The following is a 17,113-nucleotide window of genomic DNA, read 5'->3' as shown; positions in this document are numbered from 1 at the left end:
TAAAATAAAATAAATAAAGCTACAGGAAATCTCTTGTAGGCAGCTTATTATTGGATCTTGTGTTTTTCTCTATTCTGTTTCTCTTGATTGGAGAATTTAATCCATTTACACTTAAATTATTAATATGTCAAGACTTACTACTACCATTTTGTTAACTGTGTTCTATTTTGTAGATACTTTGTTGCTTCTTTGTGGTTTGATGACTTTTTGTGGCAATATTTTGTCATTCTTTTATCATAATCTTTCATGTGACCACTTCAGGGTTTTCTTTTTGGCTACTGTGATGCTAACATAAAATCTATTTATAACATTCTATTTTTAAGTTGATAACAACTCAATTTTACTAACATAAACTTTAAATTTTTACTTCTCCCTCACTCACAGTTCCAGTTATTAATGTTTCAGTATATATGTTCATATATATATGTATATGTGAATATATATATAGTATTTTCAGGATTTTATTTCTACGTAATCTCTGCACCCATTGTGGGGCTCACACTCACAAACCTGAGATCAAGAGTCACATACTCCACTGACTGAGCAAGCCAGGCACCCCTCAGTTTACATATATTTTATATTATGTATCCAAAAATAAATTATCATAGTTAAAACTAGAGTTGTAAATAAATTACATATTCGAGAATACAACTCCCCAATATTGGAGAATCTGATTTTGACTGTATTTACTATTACCAGTTCTACAAACATTTATATATTTTTATGATGTCAATTAGCATCATTTTATTTCTCCTTGAAAAACTACCTTAGTATTGCTTGTAAGGCAGATGTAATGCTAATTAACTTCCTTAGCTTTTATTTGTTGAGAAATTCTTTACCTCTCATTCATTTTTGAAAGACTACTTCACCAGCTATACTATTCTTAGTTAACAGCTTCTGCTTCTCTTTCAGTACTTTGAATATATCACCTCATTCTCTCCGGATTGAAAAGTTGCTATTGAGAAATCTGTCCATAGTCTTATGGGAGGGATCACACATCACTGTGATGTGTCAGTCTTTTGCTGCTTTCAAAATTCGTTGTGACTTTTGACAATTATAATGTGTCTCTATGTAGCCCTTTTTGGATTCAATCTATTTGGGGTCTTTTGGGTGTCATTATTCTGATATCCATTTCTCTCCTCATATTTGGGAAGTTTTCAACCATTATTGTTTTTAAATACTTTCTGCCCCCTTTTCCCCACTCTGTTCTACTTTGGGATTCTTACAATGCATATTTGTTCTTTAGATGGTGTCCTAGGAGTCCTGTATGCTTTCTTTACTCTTTTTAATTCTTTCTTTTTGCTGTTCTGACTGGAAAATTTCACATGCCCTATTTTATAGTTCACTGATTCTTCTGCTTGATGGAGTCTGCTGTTTAAGTTCTTTTTTTTTTTTTAACTTAAAAGACTTTACTTATTTATTTGACAGAGATCACAAGTAGGCAGAGAGGCAGGCAGAGAGAGAGGGAGGAAGCAGGCTCTCTGAGCAGAGAGCCCAATGTGGAGCTCGATCCCAGGACCCTGAGATCATGACCTGAGCCGAAGGCAGAGGCTTTAACCCACTGAGCCACCCAGGCGCCCCTACAGTTGAAGTTCTCAATTGAATTCTTCAGGGAAGTCACTGGATTCTTTACTTATAGGATTTTCTTTCTTCTTTCTTTCTTTTTGTGGTTTCTATTTCTTGTTGAACTTTTCATTTTGTTCATGCATTCCCCTCCCCCAATTTTGTTTAGTTATTTGTGTTTTCTTGTAGTTAACTGGACTTCTTTAAGAGGAATAATCTGAATTACTTGCAGACAATTCACAGATCTCCCATTTCTTTAAAGTCAATTATTGGAGCTTTATTACCCCCCTATGGTAATATCAATGATTATCTGATTCTTTATCATCCTTGCTTCTTTGTGTTGTTATCTGCATATTTGAGTAAGCAGTCTCCTCTTCCATACTTTACAGGTTGTCTTCTCCAGAAATGGCCTTCCCCCAGTCAGTTCACCTTGATTCTGGACCGGTCAGCAGGCAGCATCCTTGGTCAGGTGGGGCTTGCTGACAGGGTCTCTGTTTGGGCAAGGCTGCTGCCTGAGCTCTGAGGTCAGGCTGGGTGCCTCTGGTTGGTGGGTTTCTGCCTACATGAAGCTTTGGGATGCACTCTTCAGGAATTCTCTGGCTAAACTTCCTACTCAGGTAGGACTGGTGCTATACTCAGCAGCTAGGAAGGGCTACAAATATGCTTCCTTGCCTGAGTGGAGTAGTAAGACAGTCTCCATGGCCCTTTAGCTTGATGTTTGGGGATCTGTATCCAGCAGAGCTACCCACCAAACTCCTGGGTCAGACAGTGCCACCAGCTGTGCTCTGCAGATGGAAAGCCCAGCTGGCTTGGTGTTCCACTCAGGTGCTATTGTATACTTAGGTGTAGGTTGGGCTACACAGCTTCCCAGGTGTTCTGGTTAGGCTTGCTCATTGGGCAGGGCTGGAGGCTATCTTCAGTGCCAAGCAGGGCTTCAGATTTGCTTCCCCACATGGGGAAAGGCTGTATAACAGCCTCCACAGCCAGGTGGACTTGGTAGTCAGGGACATGAGTCAGGCAAAACACACTGAGCTCCCCAGACAGATGGAGTCACCACGTGGGCTCTGCAGAAGGGCAGGCACCCTGCTTAGGTACTCTCTCAAGTGCTGCTGAGCTACTCGGTTTCCCAGATGCTCCAGTCAGGTTTCCTGGTGGCGTGAAGCTGGGTGCTGCACTCAGCAGTAAGCAGGGCTATGAATTAGCTTTTCTGCCAGGCAGGGTGGCAAAAATAGGCTCTAAGGCCAGCAGGGCTCATTGTTTGGGTTCTTGAATCAGGCAGAACTGCACCCTGAGTTCCCTGACCAGATGGAGTCACCATGTCATGGTTAGCTTTTTAAAAAACTTCCAAATTATTTATATTAGCAACATGTGAATGATACAGTGTCTCTCTGGCTTCTCAATCATTTGATATTATCAGTATCTTTTTATTAGCCATTCTAATGGATAGGTAGTGCGATTTCATTGTGGTTTTAATTTTGTATTTCCATGACTAATGATATTGAACATGCCTTCATGTGTTCATTTCTGTATTTTCTTTGGTGAAATATTTCTCCATATCTTCTGCCCATTTTTTAATTGAATTGTTTGGGCTTTTTTACTGATGGATTTTGAGAATTCCTTATATATTGTAGATATTAATCTTTTATCACATTTCATTTGCAAATATTTTCTCCCAGGATATAGATTGTCTTTTCTTCTTAACAGAGTCTTTCACAGAGGAAACGTTTTCAGTTTGGTAACATTCAACTAGCATTTTTCCTCTGTTTAATGGATTGTGCTTTTAATATCATAGATCTAAGAATTGAGATCTAAGAACTTCCAGTACTATGATGAATAGCAATAATAAAAAGTGGACATATTTGCCATTTTCATCATCTCAGAGAAAAAGAATTCAGTCTCCTGCCATTTAGTTTTGTTTATTTCTTTGTTTCTGTATTGTCTTTGTCTGGGGCACCACAGTAGTACTGACTTACTTGGGAAGTGTTCCCTCCTCTTCTGTATTCTGGAGGAAATTGTACAGATTTAGTATTCACTTTTTTAAAAACTTCTGGTAAATTCAGTGTCTTTAATAGTTACAGGGCTGTTCAAATTTTACATTTCATCTTGAGTGGGTTGTGGTAATACATAGGTTCTTGGGGAAATTAGTCCATTTCATCTGTCCTATTGCACTGTTACATGTAGAGTTGTTTATAATATTCCTTTCCTTTTCTTTCTGATTATCTTCAAGGTCTGTAGTGATTCCCCTCTTTCATTCCTGATATTAGTAATGCATGTCTTCTTTCCTTCATTCATTCCTTGTTAAACTTGCTCAAGTTTGTCTATTTCATTGAACTTTTCAAAGAATTGAACTTTCATTGATTTTCTCTGTGGTTTTCCATTTTTAAGATCATAGAGTTCTGCTCTTTATCATTTCCTTTCACATAACTTTATTGAGTTTATTTTGCCCTTCTTCTCATAGTTTCTTCAGGTTGAAGCAAAAATTATAACACTGCCTAATGTAGATCTCAGCATATGTAAGGAATTACTTAAAACGATTATATAAGAAAGATATGAGGGAGTGTAAAGGGAAGTAAAAGAGTGTAAAGTTTATATACTTTATTCACACTGGTAAAATATTTGCACAAATATTGTTATAACATATATTATACACACACACATATATACAAACATATAAATGTAATACATAGAACAACCACTAAAAAGTCCATACAAAGCGGTACACTCATAGCCACTATAGCTAAATCAAAATGGAATTCTGCAAAGTGTTAAGTAACTTAAGTATCTCATAGGAAAGGCAGAAAGCAACTCACAGGAATCTGAGTAAAGAAAGTTACTCCAAGTAACTCATAGGAAGGCAGAAAGAAGAAAAATAAATTAATTAAAAACAGAAACCACAGAAAACAACCAAAAAGCAGACCTAAGTATTAATGTATCAATAATTGTACTAAATATAAATGGTCTATATATGCCAGTTAAAAGACAGAGATTAGCAGAATAGATTTTCAAAAAATGATCCAATTTTATACAATTCCTATAAGTTATTCACTTCAAATGGAATGACAGAAGTAAGTTCAAAGTCAACAAGCAGGTTGAAAATATACTATGCAAGCATTAATTAAAAGTAAACAGGTAAGGTTATATCAATATTAGACAAAATGGATGTGAGCAAGGAAATTATGAGGGACAGAGAGGAATATTGCATGTCAGTCCACCAAGAAGTCACAGCAAACCTAATTGTCTAGGTACCAAACAACAGAGCTGCAAAATATGTGAAGCAAAAACTGATGGAACTGTTAAGAAAAACAGACAAATATACTTAACAGCTGGATACTTTACTATTTTCCTGTCTTAAATTAATAGAACAAGAAGAGAGTAAGAAATGACACAGAACACAATACCATCAATCAATAGAATCAAATCAACATTAATAGAAAACTCCACCTAACAAAAGAACACACAGTATTTTCAACTGTCATGGAACATATACTGAGTAACCATATCCTTATGCACAAAACAAACCTCAAATGACTGAAAAGAATAAAAGTCACACAGACTTTGCCATTACTCATTGAGGCATCTCTGTGAGGGCTGCTTTAAAATTCTAGGTAGATAATTCTGACATCTGTGTCATCTCTGTTCATATCTTTTGATTGTCTTTTCAACTTGACATATACCTGATTTTGGATATATTGGATATTATGTGGTAAGATTCTAGATCATATTTAAATCCTGTGTTTTAGGTTTTTGGGTTTTGGGTTTGTTTTTTTTTTTAATTGTTGTTGTTCTGTTGTGTTAAGGTCACCACCTCATTACTGCTAGGTTGGGATGGAAGTCCTGATTTTCCACCTCACCTATGTGGACACCTGGGAGAGGGGGGCTGCTGGACAGAGTTGGGAGTTAAGTTTCCCCTCTTTGCATCCTCTGATACCACTGTGGCTGGGAGAGGGAGGTACACATCACTGCTACTCTCCATGAGGTCTCCACTGACATCATGTGGGGTGGCCTTCAGGCTTGAATATCACGTTATAACTACAAAAGTTAAGAGTCTCTCGGCATTTATTTGCCTACCAATGTTTATCTTTTAACAGAAATGGAAGTTTTGTCATATAGTATTGTTCTCTGATTTATTGGTTAAAAGGTCGAGAAAGATTTGCTTTGGAACACAGACACAGATGGCAGATTTAGACTGTTGTAATCAGTGATCAAAATTTGCCTCCCTAAAAAAAAAAAAATTGCCTCCCTGGCTCCACTTTCTCCTCAGTGTATTAACATGCTCAGGTCTCAAATAAAAGAAAACAAAATTTCCTAGAATTCACCTATTCCTCAAGTCCTTATCTCACTGAACTTCTTTAAAAAATAATTTATACAAATTGTGTCCATTATTTCCTCATTAAGCTACTGTAGTGTGGCCTTTCCTCACCCCACCCCCAAATCATCAGTGATGTTTTCTCAGTTCTTACCTCAGCTTTGGATGATGTGTGACTATTTCCTACATGGAAATTCTCTTCCTTTGCCCTCCACCGCCTCTCCTACTTTTCCTCCATTTCTGTCCCTGTTCTTCATGAGTTCTTCCTTAGCCAACAAACTTTGTCACCTGTGTCTTCCACAAATTTCTGCTGTATTTTCAGTTCATCTAGACATCACCTGGTAGGTAGCTGTTCAAACACAAATAATTCTTCAACTAAGTGGTCTATGCCTTAAGGTTAGTTATCCTCAGTGTTCCATTCTTGGACCTCTTCTTTTCTAATTTTATTTATTTTCCTTGGTTGATTTTTATCTGTTTCAATGGCTTTAGTTATCTTGTGGGACCCCTATCCCCTTCATAAACCTTCCCATACCCTTTCTCTTTGATAGCACTTAACTTTATCATGATTAAATAAAGTCTACATATACAAAAGTACTCAAACCAAGTTAAGAAAATAGAAAATTTCAGCTTCTCTGCTTGGCCATTCTATATGGAGTAAACATGGCAGGCTTGAACTTATAACAACTTCATCAAAATAAATACCTGTGCATAATGCAAATATATAAATTTGATACTTGAAAGTTACTTTTTTTTAAAGATTTTATTTATTTATTTATTTGACAGACAGAGATCACAAGTAGGCAGAGAGGCAGGCAGAGAGAGAGGAGGGGAAGCACCCCGCTGAGCAGAGAGCCCAATGCAGGACTCCATCCCAGGGTCAACTCGATCCCAGGACCCTGGGATCATGACCTGAGCTGAAGGCACAGGCTTTAACCCACTGAGCCACCCAGGCACCCTGATAATTGAAAGTTTCTACTAAGTTCTTTTACTTATATTAGTCACAGACAAAATTACTGTATACATATATCATTGGGTTCACCTTTGACCTGTGAACTATAAGCTTCAATAGTTGATTTACTCCAATAAGTCACTTATATATACTGATATTAAAAAGTATTGCAAACCATTATTGCCTTTATTAAACATTGTACAGAAGGTCTTAGCTACTTCTGTAGTAAAAGAAACAGTATCTGTAAAAAATAGGAAAAAAAACAAGCCTCATTTGTTACAAATGATGTAATTTTTATGCAGAAAACACTAAAGAATCAACAGATAAATACTTAGATTAAGAATGTGCTTAAGGGGACGCCTGGGTGGCTCAGTTGGTTGGACGACTGCCTGCCTTCGGCTCAGGTCATGATCCCGGAGTCCCGGGATCGAGTCCCGCATCAGGCTCCCAGCTCCCTGGGGAGTCTGCTTCGCTCTCTGACCTTCTCCTTGCTCATGCTCTCTCTCACTGTTTCTCTCTCAAATAAATAAATAAAATCTTTAAAAAAAAAAAAAAAAGAATGTGCTTAAGGAAAAAAAAAAGAAATGTGCTTGAGTTACTGGGATTAAAATTCGTATGCATTAATTAAAATAACCCTATTTATTGTAATAGACACACCTCAGTGACTTAATAATTTTTTATCCAAAAAAAATCCCAAAATCAAAAACCAGTGTTGGCATCTTTTTAAATTGACATTCCTCATGCCAGTGAACCTTAGATAGTAAGCTCCATGAGAATAAGAGCCACATCTTAGTCATTTACTGCTGGTATTCTGAGCAGAACGATCTTTCTAAAATGTAAAGCCATGGTGTAGTGCCTCTCCAACTTCAAGTCCTTCTAAATATTCCTCATTACTTCTAGAATGAAAGGCACGCCCCCTCGCATGGCATGCAGCTTTGCATGAGCCGGTCCACTTCAGCTTTATCTACCCTATATCTGCTCCTCAACACTGCTTCTCCCAAGGGGCTGTGGTAACTCTTTCATCCATGCCTCTCCACTTACACTTTTTTCTCTTGGAAATGTCTTTCTCATCTTCTTTGGTAATCAGTCATCTTTTAATTTTTCTTTAACAGCTCAAATACCATCAGAATGTCTTCCTCTGTCCTCCCCCCTCTCTGCTCTCTCTGCTCTGTCCTCCTCACCCCTGGGATCTAGTCTGAGCTTTGTCCTTCCTGCCTCCACAACACTCTTCGTATCTCTACTAGGATGCTCACTTGTTACTTCTTTCTCTCCACACCAGCCTGTGAGCGGGCAAGAGCAGGGACCCTGTGACTCCTCTGTTTTTAGATTCCCAATGCCTGCACAGGTTAGAAGCCCAGGAGATATTCAATAAAAGTTCACAGAAGAGGGAAGATCAGAATGGAGGCAATTCAAGTGAGAACAATGACACATTTATCTCAAAGAGTGGCTGTCGGGGTGAAGAAAAGGTAGTGGTTTTAAAATAGATATGGCTGGTGCAGGAAGACATCTGAGTGCCTGGCTTGGGAAATAGGAGCATCTCCATGGGAAATTCAAAAAGAATAGCGTTATGGAGGGGGGTGGTGCGGGGGATCAGAATGCTATTACTTAAACTTCAGTAGTTTTCATTGGTAATTATGGCCACACTGAAGAATTGAAAAATAGAGATTTTTTAATGCCCAATAAAACATATATTTTAAAATTGAAGTTAAATTTGTATGTACAGACACACACACACACACACACACAATCAGATACAGAACAAAAGTGTTGTGGAATGAGTTTTTAGCATCTAGCCACAGTCTTCTCCTCTCTCTCTCCTTGATTAAATGGCTTGAAGGCCAAGGTAGTAATTTCTGCTTTATATTGTCCCATGGGGATCATAGAGCCTTGTCAGTACCAATAATCCCAAACTTTGAACTTCTGAAAACCAAGAAGAGTCTACGATTGTAGGAGAGAAATGTATCTTTCCATCTACATCTAAGTTCCTCTGCCAAAGGCATTTAATACATTTCTAAATGGATGAGGATTTAGAGCAGTTCCGAAAGGTGTGCAGGCTGTGTGCGCTGAGTGTCCCCGCCACTCCTGTGGTCCTCTGAGGCAGCCATGGGGAGACCCTGCGTTGCTGCTACATATGTCCAGCGCTCCAGCCCATGGCCAGACTTAAGAAACAGCCCAGGAGATACACCTGGTTTGTGTGCTTGAGAAAATGCTATGACCCTCTGTACAGCATTACGTCATATCTGTGTCTAGTCCAGATGAGGCTGCTTATTTGCTCTGTGTACTGTTTTGTGTACTATACATGCTCCCTGGTCTCTCCCCTTAAATACTCCGTTCCAGCATTCTGGAGTCAGGACAAGAGGCTGGCTCAGGTCTCAACCAGTGTGTCTTTCTCTCCCCTGACCCCCTGGTCCTGGCACTTCAGATGAACTATGTCACAGTGACACCACTTGTGCTCGACTTTTCTCTTAGGAGCTCTTAGAGTCTGCTTCTTCCCCTACCAGCTTATTAGGCATGTAAACCTCCTGATCAGTGTCAATTAAAGGGCTTCCTTGGCTTTTATGTTAAATGTTTAGTAGAAGAAAAAAAATGGGAATCAAAGACTAGAAGCTCCTTGCCTCAACTATATCCCAGGTAAAGTGCTGGAGCAGCACTGGAGCCATGTGTCCGATCCCAAAGCCCTGCCCGTCCCGCTTCCTCACATGACATCATTCCCCTGGGAAGGTGGATGATTTGTAGTTACTAGAAAAGGAGGGAAAAACATCCATACTTTTAAAAACAGAGTTTTACAAGTGACTTAAGAGGCATGCCTTGTGAGGTGACGAATGACTCTTGGGATGGCCACATATGTAATTGTCTGTGTACACCACTCTTTGGCCTTAAATATTCTTTTCCGCCTTAGGTCACACATTAACAACATTCTTAAGTAAAGATTTATAGTGTTGTGGTGATTCATGTATTGTATCAACTGAACTGGACCACAGGGTTCCCAGACATTTGGTGAAACATTATTCGTTGTGTTTCTATAAGGATGTGTCTAGATGGACTGAGTGAAGCAGGTTGTCCTCCCTAATGAAGGTGGGCCTCACCCAATCAGTTGAAGACCTGGATAGGACAAAATTGCTAAGTAAGAGGAAACTTATCTGAGTGCTGAGTTGAGAAAAATCATTTCCTGCCTTCAGACTCAAATTAAAAAATCATCTGTTTCCAGGTTTCCAGGCTGTCAGCTTTCAAACTACCCTGGGTCTCCCGCTTGCCAACCACAGATCTTGGGACCTCCATAATTTTGTGAACCAATTCCTTATTTTTTATAGACACACACACACACACACACACACACACAAACTATATGTACCAGTATGTGTGTGTGTGTGTGTGTACCTCTGTACACAAAAACAATAGGCTTATAGCCTATTGGTTCACTGGTTCTGTTTCTCCAGAGAACTCTGACTAGTGCAACTCTTTTCTGCCTTCCTTTTCTTCGGAACTGCCCCCAAGCCTCTCATTATCTCTCTCCCTTCATGGCACCCACTCTCATTATGTCTCCCTCCTTACAGCTGCTTTAGAATGCTGCTCACAGAATCACTGCAGGGAACTTGTTTTTCCAGGAACACTGCCAGTCACATCCTATTACCCTCCCCCACTTGTACACGCCCACCATCCCTCCCATGCACGTGTGTACACACTGGCCTCCCCACAGTACATCAGCCATCCAGTGGATCTTCCCGTGATGATGAAAATATTTCAGATTTCTGCTGAACAATGTAATAGCTGCTGCCGTATGTGACAATGCAGTTCTCCAGAGAAACAGAACCAACTGGAGAGATGGATAGACAGACAGATTTACACTAGGAAGCTGGCTTCTGTGATCATGGAGTCTGAGAAACCCAGAGATCTGCAGCCGGCATGCTGCCAGGAGAGCCAGCAAGAGAGCCAGTGGGACAGGGACAGTCCTAAGTCTCAGTCCGAAGGTAGGAGAAGCCCAACGCCCGAACTCCAACACAGTGCAGCAGACAGAAAGAATTCTTTCTTACTTGGCCTTGTGTTCTGTCTGGCTTTCAAAAGGAATGGATGAGCCCCATTCACATGAGGGAGGGCACTCTGCTTTACTGAGTTTCGCACTTCAAATGTTAACATCCACAAACGCCCTCACAGACATCCCCCCAAATAATGCCTAGCTACTACATATCTGGGCACTCCCTGGCCCAGTCATGCTGACATATGAAAGTGTGTCACCATCACACTACATGTGGCTACTGATTACTTAAAATAGGGTTAGAGCAACCAAAGAACCAAATTTTTAATTTAATTTAATCAGATGATTTAAATTTAAATAGCAGTACATGGCTCATGATTACTGTATTGGACAACATAGCAGTAGATGGTCTTAGTCCTAGACTAGAGCTTTAACTGATGCTCTAGGACCATTCTGACTACTTCTCTGTGTATAGCTTCCACCTGGGCTTGAAACAATCCCTCTGGGAGAACCAAGCCACCGTGTAAGAAGTCCAACTACCCAGAGACCGCCACGTTGTGAGGAAGTGTAAGCTAGCCCACATGGAGAGAGTGCACTGAGAGACACACACAAAGACAGACAGAGACCTGTCTGTTCTAGGCATCCCATTTGAAGAATCAGAAATGTGCGAAAAGGAACCGTATTGGACCTGGAGCCCAGTCAGACCTTCAAATGACTTCAGCCAGAGCTGCCACCTGATTCTAAGCATATTAAAGCCTCAAGCAAGAAGCTCCAATTAAACCCACAGAACCATGAGAGAGAGTAAATTGTTCTCACAAGCTACTAAGTTTTCTGGTGATTTACAAAGCAACAGATAACCAGAATAAAAACATACTAAGAGAATCAAGGTTCCCTATTTCTCTAGCTTCCTTAGTTCCCAATCTTCTCTCCCTTTTTGTTTCCCACCTCCTTGCTTTTTGGTGGGGTAAAGTTGTGTGCATAGAACTGAATTTGGGAAAGTCACAATGATCTGGCCTTCCAACTATCTTGGATTTCTGATCTCATGTTTAAAAGGCCTTTTTAAATAAAGTTACACTGTTTTCTGTCATGCTTTCAAATAGGACAATTTGGCTTAAGAGAGAGAGAGAGAGAAAGGGCTCAAAATCACAAATGAGAGGGGAGAAATAAAAACCAACACCACAGAAAGACAAACAATCGTAAGAGAATTTTAATGATAAACTATGCCAACAAACTGGACAACCTGGAAGAAATGGATAACTGCCTAGAAACATATAAATTACCAAAACTGATATAGGAAGAAATAGGAAACTTGAACAGACCAAAGCAAATAGACTGAATCAGTGATCAAAAAACTCCCAACAAACAGAAGTACAGGACCAGATTGGCTTCACAGGGGAATTATACCAAACGTTTAAAGAAGAGTTAATGCCTGTCTTATCAAACTATTCCAAAAGAAATAGAAAAGGAAGGAAAACTTCTAAATTCACTCTATGAAGCCAGCATTACCCTCATACCAAAACAGGATAAAGAGTCCACTAAAATTGAAAGAGAACTACAGGTCAATATCCCTGATAAAAATAGAAGCAAAAATCTCGATAAAATAGTAACAAGCCAAATTCAACAATACATTAGGAAAATCATTCACCATGATCAAGAGGGATTTATCCCTGAGTTGCCAGAGTGGTTCAATATTCACAAACCAGTCAACGTCATATGTCACATCAGTAAGAGAAGATTAGAACCATATGATCACCTTAATAGATGCAGAAAAAAGCATTCGACAAAGTTCAACATCCAGTCATGATAAAAACCCTCAACAAAATAGGTTTAGAGGGAACATACCTCCATATAATAAAGGCCATATATGAAAACCCACAGCTAGTATCATCCTAAATGGGGAAAAATGGAGAACTTTTTAAGGTCAGGAATAAAACAAGGAGGTCCCGTCTTACCACTCTGCTTCAATGTAGTACTGGAAGTCCTAGCCACAAGCAATCAGACAAGGAAAAGAAAAAAAAGGCAACCATATAGGCCAACTTGGACTGATGTTTGCCTTTCTTTCCTTACTAAAGGCCATAACCAGTTAATACAGTCTAACACTCTGGTCTTTTTTGGTGTTTATCTCTGAAAAGCTGAACCCCAGAAGGCATATGTCTGTGCTTCAAGATCAGTATTTTAACATTTTCTTTGCTGCTAAAAGAAAATGGATGTGAGGGGACAGGGATGTGCTGGGTGTACAGCCATGTGAGAACTACGGGGTACATAATACCTCTTACATACAACAAGACTCGTCATGTAGTGAGAGCCTATGTGTGTACACATACAATTTTAAAATTGTGCTATTTGACACAATTATATAGCCCTGAACTGTATCCTTCCATCTGATGGTACTTTTTATTCCAGGAATCTCAATATTTAGAAACATTCAGAAGAAGTTTATTATTAAATGTCCTGAAAACAAATGTTTAGAACAAGTTTACTATGTTACAGTTGTTCTCAGTATAAATGACACTGAACAGACTTTGGATCTGAAATGTCATCAGGACTCACCACAACAGTGATTTCTCTTTTCCATTCCAGTTCTAAGAACAAAAGGAATTGGCTATGGATAATTCATATCATTTCAATCAACGAAACTCACTTAACGGACTTCCACCTGACAAGAAAAACAACTTCCTTGTATCTGAAGATCATGGGCAGAAAATCTTAAGTGTACTGCAGAATTTTAGAGAACAAAATGTCTTTTATGATTTTGAAATAATCATGAAAGATGAAACAATCCCATGTCATCGCTGTGTCTTAGCAGCGTGCAGTGACTTTTTCAGGTACTTTGCCTTCTGTGTGTGCCTCAGATTTTGTGTTATTAAGTTATGTTTCATAACTACTGAATTTCTCCCCTACAGGAGCACGGAATGGTAATTTTTAATTCTTAAAATAAAAACTAATTTGAACCTAGATTAAGTAGTGAATTTTTTTTTTTTAAGATTTTATTTATTTATTTGAAAGACGGAGATCACAAGTAGGCAGAGAGGCAGGCAGAGAGAGAGAGAGAGGGAAGCAGGCTTCCTGCGGAGCAGGGAGCCCGATGCGGGGCTCGATCCCAGGACCCTGAGATCATGACCCGAGCCAAAGGCAGCAGCCCAAACCACTGAGCCACCCAGGCGCCCCTAAGTAGTGAATTTTTAATATGAAAATTTAAGACTACCTTTTTTTTTAAGATTTTTTATTATTTCTTTGACAGAGAGAGAGAGAGGAAGGGAGGGAACACAAGCAGAGGGAGTGGGAGAGGGAGAAACAGGCCTCCCATCAAGCAGGGAGTCCAATTCGGACCTCGATCCCAGGACCCCAGGACCAAGACCCAAGCTGAAGGCAGATGCCCAATGACTGAGCCACCCAGGCACCCTAAGACTACCTTTTTTAATAGTTCAGGTCTTCCCAGGTCAGCATTTCCTAAGGTTGTATGGACCACTGGTCTCTTGGGAAAAAAACTGTTTTGATCTAGAGCCAGTTTTGTTTGGGGGAGTTCTTGCACTGTGTTGTTTAGAAAAAAAGGAGAGGACAAATGGAATAAAAAATGGAAGTATAAGTCAAAGGAAATGAACTTGAGAGGAAAACTGAGTTTAGTCATGTATCTGTGCGCTAAACAAGGGAGAAGGACTCACACAGAGGATTTCAAGATTTCTTCTCTCTTTAACAGAGAGAGTCCTATATGGGAAAAGTACCTCCAGGAGCATTTCTGGAGAACTCCCAACTTGTTCTGATTCCAGGAAACCTTCTGAGTATAACTTGGTTCCCCCACAGATCATCCTACAGGGAATGTCCTCATAATGACACTGTTCCAACCCCCTGTGGTGACAGTGGGTTTCTGATTCTGCAAGGGCAAGTGCCAGACACAGGACCTCAGTACCGTGGCAACCATATCAAGGTCATACCCGCCTGTGAGTCCTCTTGGTCAGACGCATGAACCTCTTCTGGTGACATCCTGGCCTCAGCCCTCCCAGTCTCACTGCAATAAATTTAATCCTAATTGCAGTATTTGCATTATGTTCAGTTATAGAAACAATTTTTATTCAAAATAAGAAGGACTTAAATCTTTAGTAAATAAAATTTATAAAAACAGAGTAAGATTTAAAATACAAATATACTAGGTGCAAGGTAACTTATACTGATTTTAATCCTTAATTAAAACTGCTACTTTGCCACCGGCATCTGATTAGACCTCACCCCTGTTGCTCTGGAGTCAATGAGCAAAAATGTATTGATAGTCACTGCTCGCTGAACTCCCATGCCTGGGGGTTTTCCTGCTTGAGTGGGGAGCGTGGCTTGGTGCTGCGTCCCACATCACCGGGGACATGGAGGCTACACCTTCTCCCCACCCAGACACTAGTTCTTTCTCTGCTCTTTTCATGTCTTCTCTCTGGTAACCTAAGCTGTTCTTTGAACTCCACTGGGCCCCTCACTGTCCCTGTGCTCTGCCGAGTCTCGGTGGTGCCACCAGTTTCTCCCCAGCTCTGTTCCATTCCAGTTTTCTTCTAGTAGCTCTATTCTGTTCCCCCATCTTCTGCCACCTCCTCCGTTAGAGCTGGATGCTCTAACGGTTAAGTACCTGGCCTCTTAATACACAGGCCCTAAATCTAAATCCTGGTTCTGCCACTAATCAGACATGACCTTAAACAAGTGACTTAATTTCTTCAAGTCTCGGGTTCCCTATTTGTAAAAATTAAGATAATAAATAAGAACCTAACTTACTGAGTCATTATGAGGGTTAAATGAAATAATGTATATGTACTGTTTAGGATGCTGTCCACTACTTTCAACTAACACTAGATGCTATGATTACTCTTATTTCCAAAGCAAAAAATGTACGTAATCTGGTGCAAACACCCAGGTTGATTTCCCTATCATGTTAACGAAATAAGAAGTTCCTGTGAGCATTTGGATTGCAGGCCTCTAGTCTTCATGTAGAGCTTATTCATTAAATGTATCTGCACATAATTTCTGCACAATATTTTGTTCATCCTACTCCTAACTTTTATGGATCTGCTTTACATTTTTTAAAAGTCCTGTTAAAATAATTAGGGGCGCCTGGGTGGCTCAGTGGGTTAAAGCCTCTGCCTTTGGCTCAGGTCATGATCCCAGGGTCCTGGGATTGAGCCCCGCATTGGGCTCTCTGCTCAGTGGGAAGCCTGCTTCCTCCAATCTCTCTCTCTGCCTGCCTCTTTGCCTGTCAAATAAATAAATAAAAATCTTTAAAAAAAAAAAAAGAACAATTAAAATCTTCTCCCTGCTTTGATGTAACACAAATGTCCATGTTATAATGTCCTAGATCTTTTATTATATATAGTATTTTACTAAAGGAATACCCAGTTCATATAAAAATGGAAACAAATAAAGACTGAAATTCTGTAATTTACATTCTTGAGTGATGAGGCCACTAATTCATAGTATTTGTGTTATCAAGTTCACTGAAGTACTGGGAGGAATAATGTAAAACAGGAGGCCAGTGTGCAATGCATGAGAAGTGCACTTTATGATTTTGGAAAATAAAAGTTATGAGATGTAAAGTCATAGAAGACTAAAGAGGAGTTTCACATATTGTACAACCACTTTCTGGTAATACGGAAAATTTGAAATGGATGGTAACCAGATACTTTAAGGATGAACAGGAGCAAGAACAGAAATATGACCTTACTTGTGTCTTCTCAAAGAAAATGTGGAAGCTGGTGATAAACTAAAAATGTATAGCATCTGACAGAAAACATTTTCCTAAAATAATGATAGTACCTAATACTTTGCATTGATTAACTCATTGATGCCTCTGAACACTCAGTGAAATAGATACTACAAGTATCCCTATTTTGAGATGAGGAACTGGAAGCACAATGAAGCCCTCCCCACCAAGGTCACAGAGCTAGTAAGTGACAATGGCCAGACACCCACCCAGGTAGCCATATTCTAGAGGTCTGGCTCTTAATATTACCCTAAACTGATGATCCATGTCTTCATAATTCAATATAATTGTCATCATAGTTTCATATTGTTCAGCTGACATTACTGAGATAACCGTACATGATGCAGAACATGTACGTAATTTGTTTAACTATATCCACTCCAGTAGCTTAGTGGGCAAGTGTCATCCTTCCTTGTCCTGAGGGGTGTTCCCGTATTTGGAGGGCTCCTCATACTTCTCAGTCGGATACTAGTGCTTCCTGAATAGCTTTGCTTACCCTCTAGAACAGACTCTAAGAACTAAACTGGTCCCCCCCAGAGTACGTAAGCACCTCAGGGCACTGCTCACACAGGTATCCTGGACAATAATGGT

General features: G+C 39.6%; 1 protein-coding gene across 7 annotated transcripts in view; it reads left to right on the top strand.

Annotated features, from left to right (window-relative positions):
- Window positions 1–17,113, top strand: part of KBTBD3 (kelch repeat and BTB domain containing 3) — a 37,251-nt gene that overhangs the window by 11,505 nt on the left and 8,633 nt on the right. For 3 of the 7 annotated variants that reach the window (XR_014299067.1, XM_082684208.1, XM_082684209.1), the window contains exons 2-3: window positions 1,953–2,180; window positions 13,372–13,616. Coding sequence is in view for 4 of the 7 variants with exons in the window: in XM_082684208.1 (XP_082540334.1) it covers window positions 13,396–13,616 (221 nt within the window). In the remaining 3 variants the exon portion in view is untranslated. The remainder of the gene's footprint in view (window positions 1–1,952; window positions 2,181–13,371; window positions 13,617–17,113) is intronic. The other 4 variants (XM_082684211.1, XR_014299065.1, XR_014299066.1 and 1 more) reach the window with 4 other exon arrangements.

The sequence above is a fragment of the Mustela nivalis genome (genome assembly GCF_964662115.1).
Source record: "Mustela nivalis genome assembly, chromosome: 9".
NCBI classification, from domain to species: Eukaryota; Metazoa; Chordata; class Mammalia; order Carnivora; family Mustelidae; genus Mustela; species Mustela nivalis.
The sequence above is the reverse complement of the archived record's forward strand: the minus strand, read 5'-3'. Positions and strand labels throughout refer to the sequence as shown.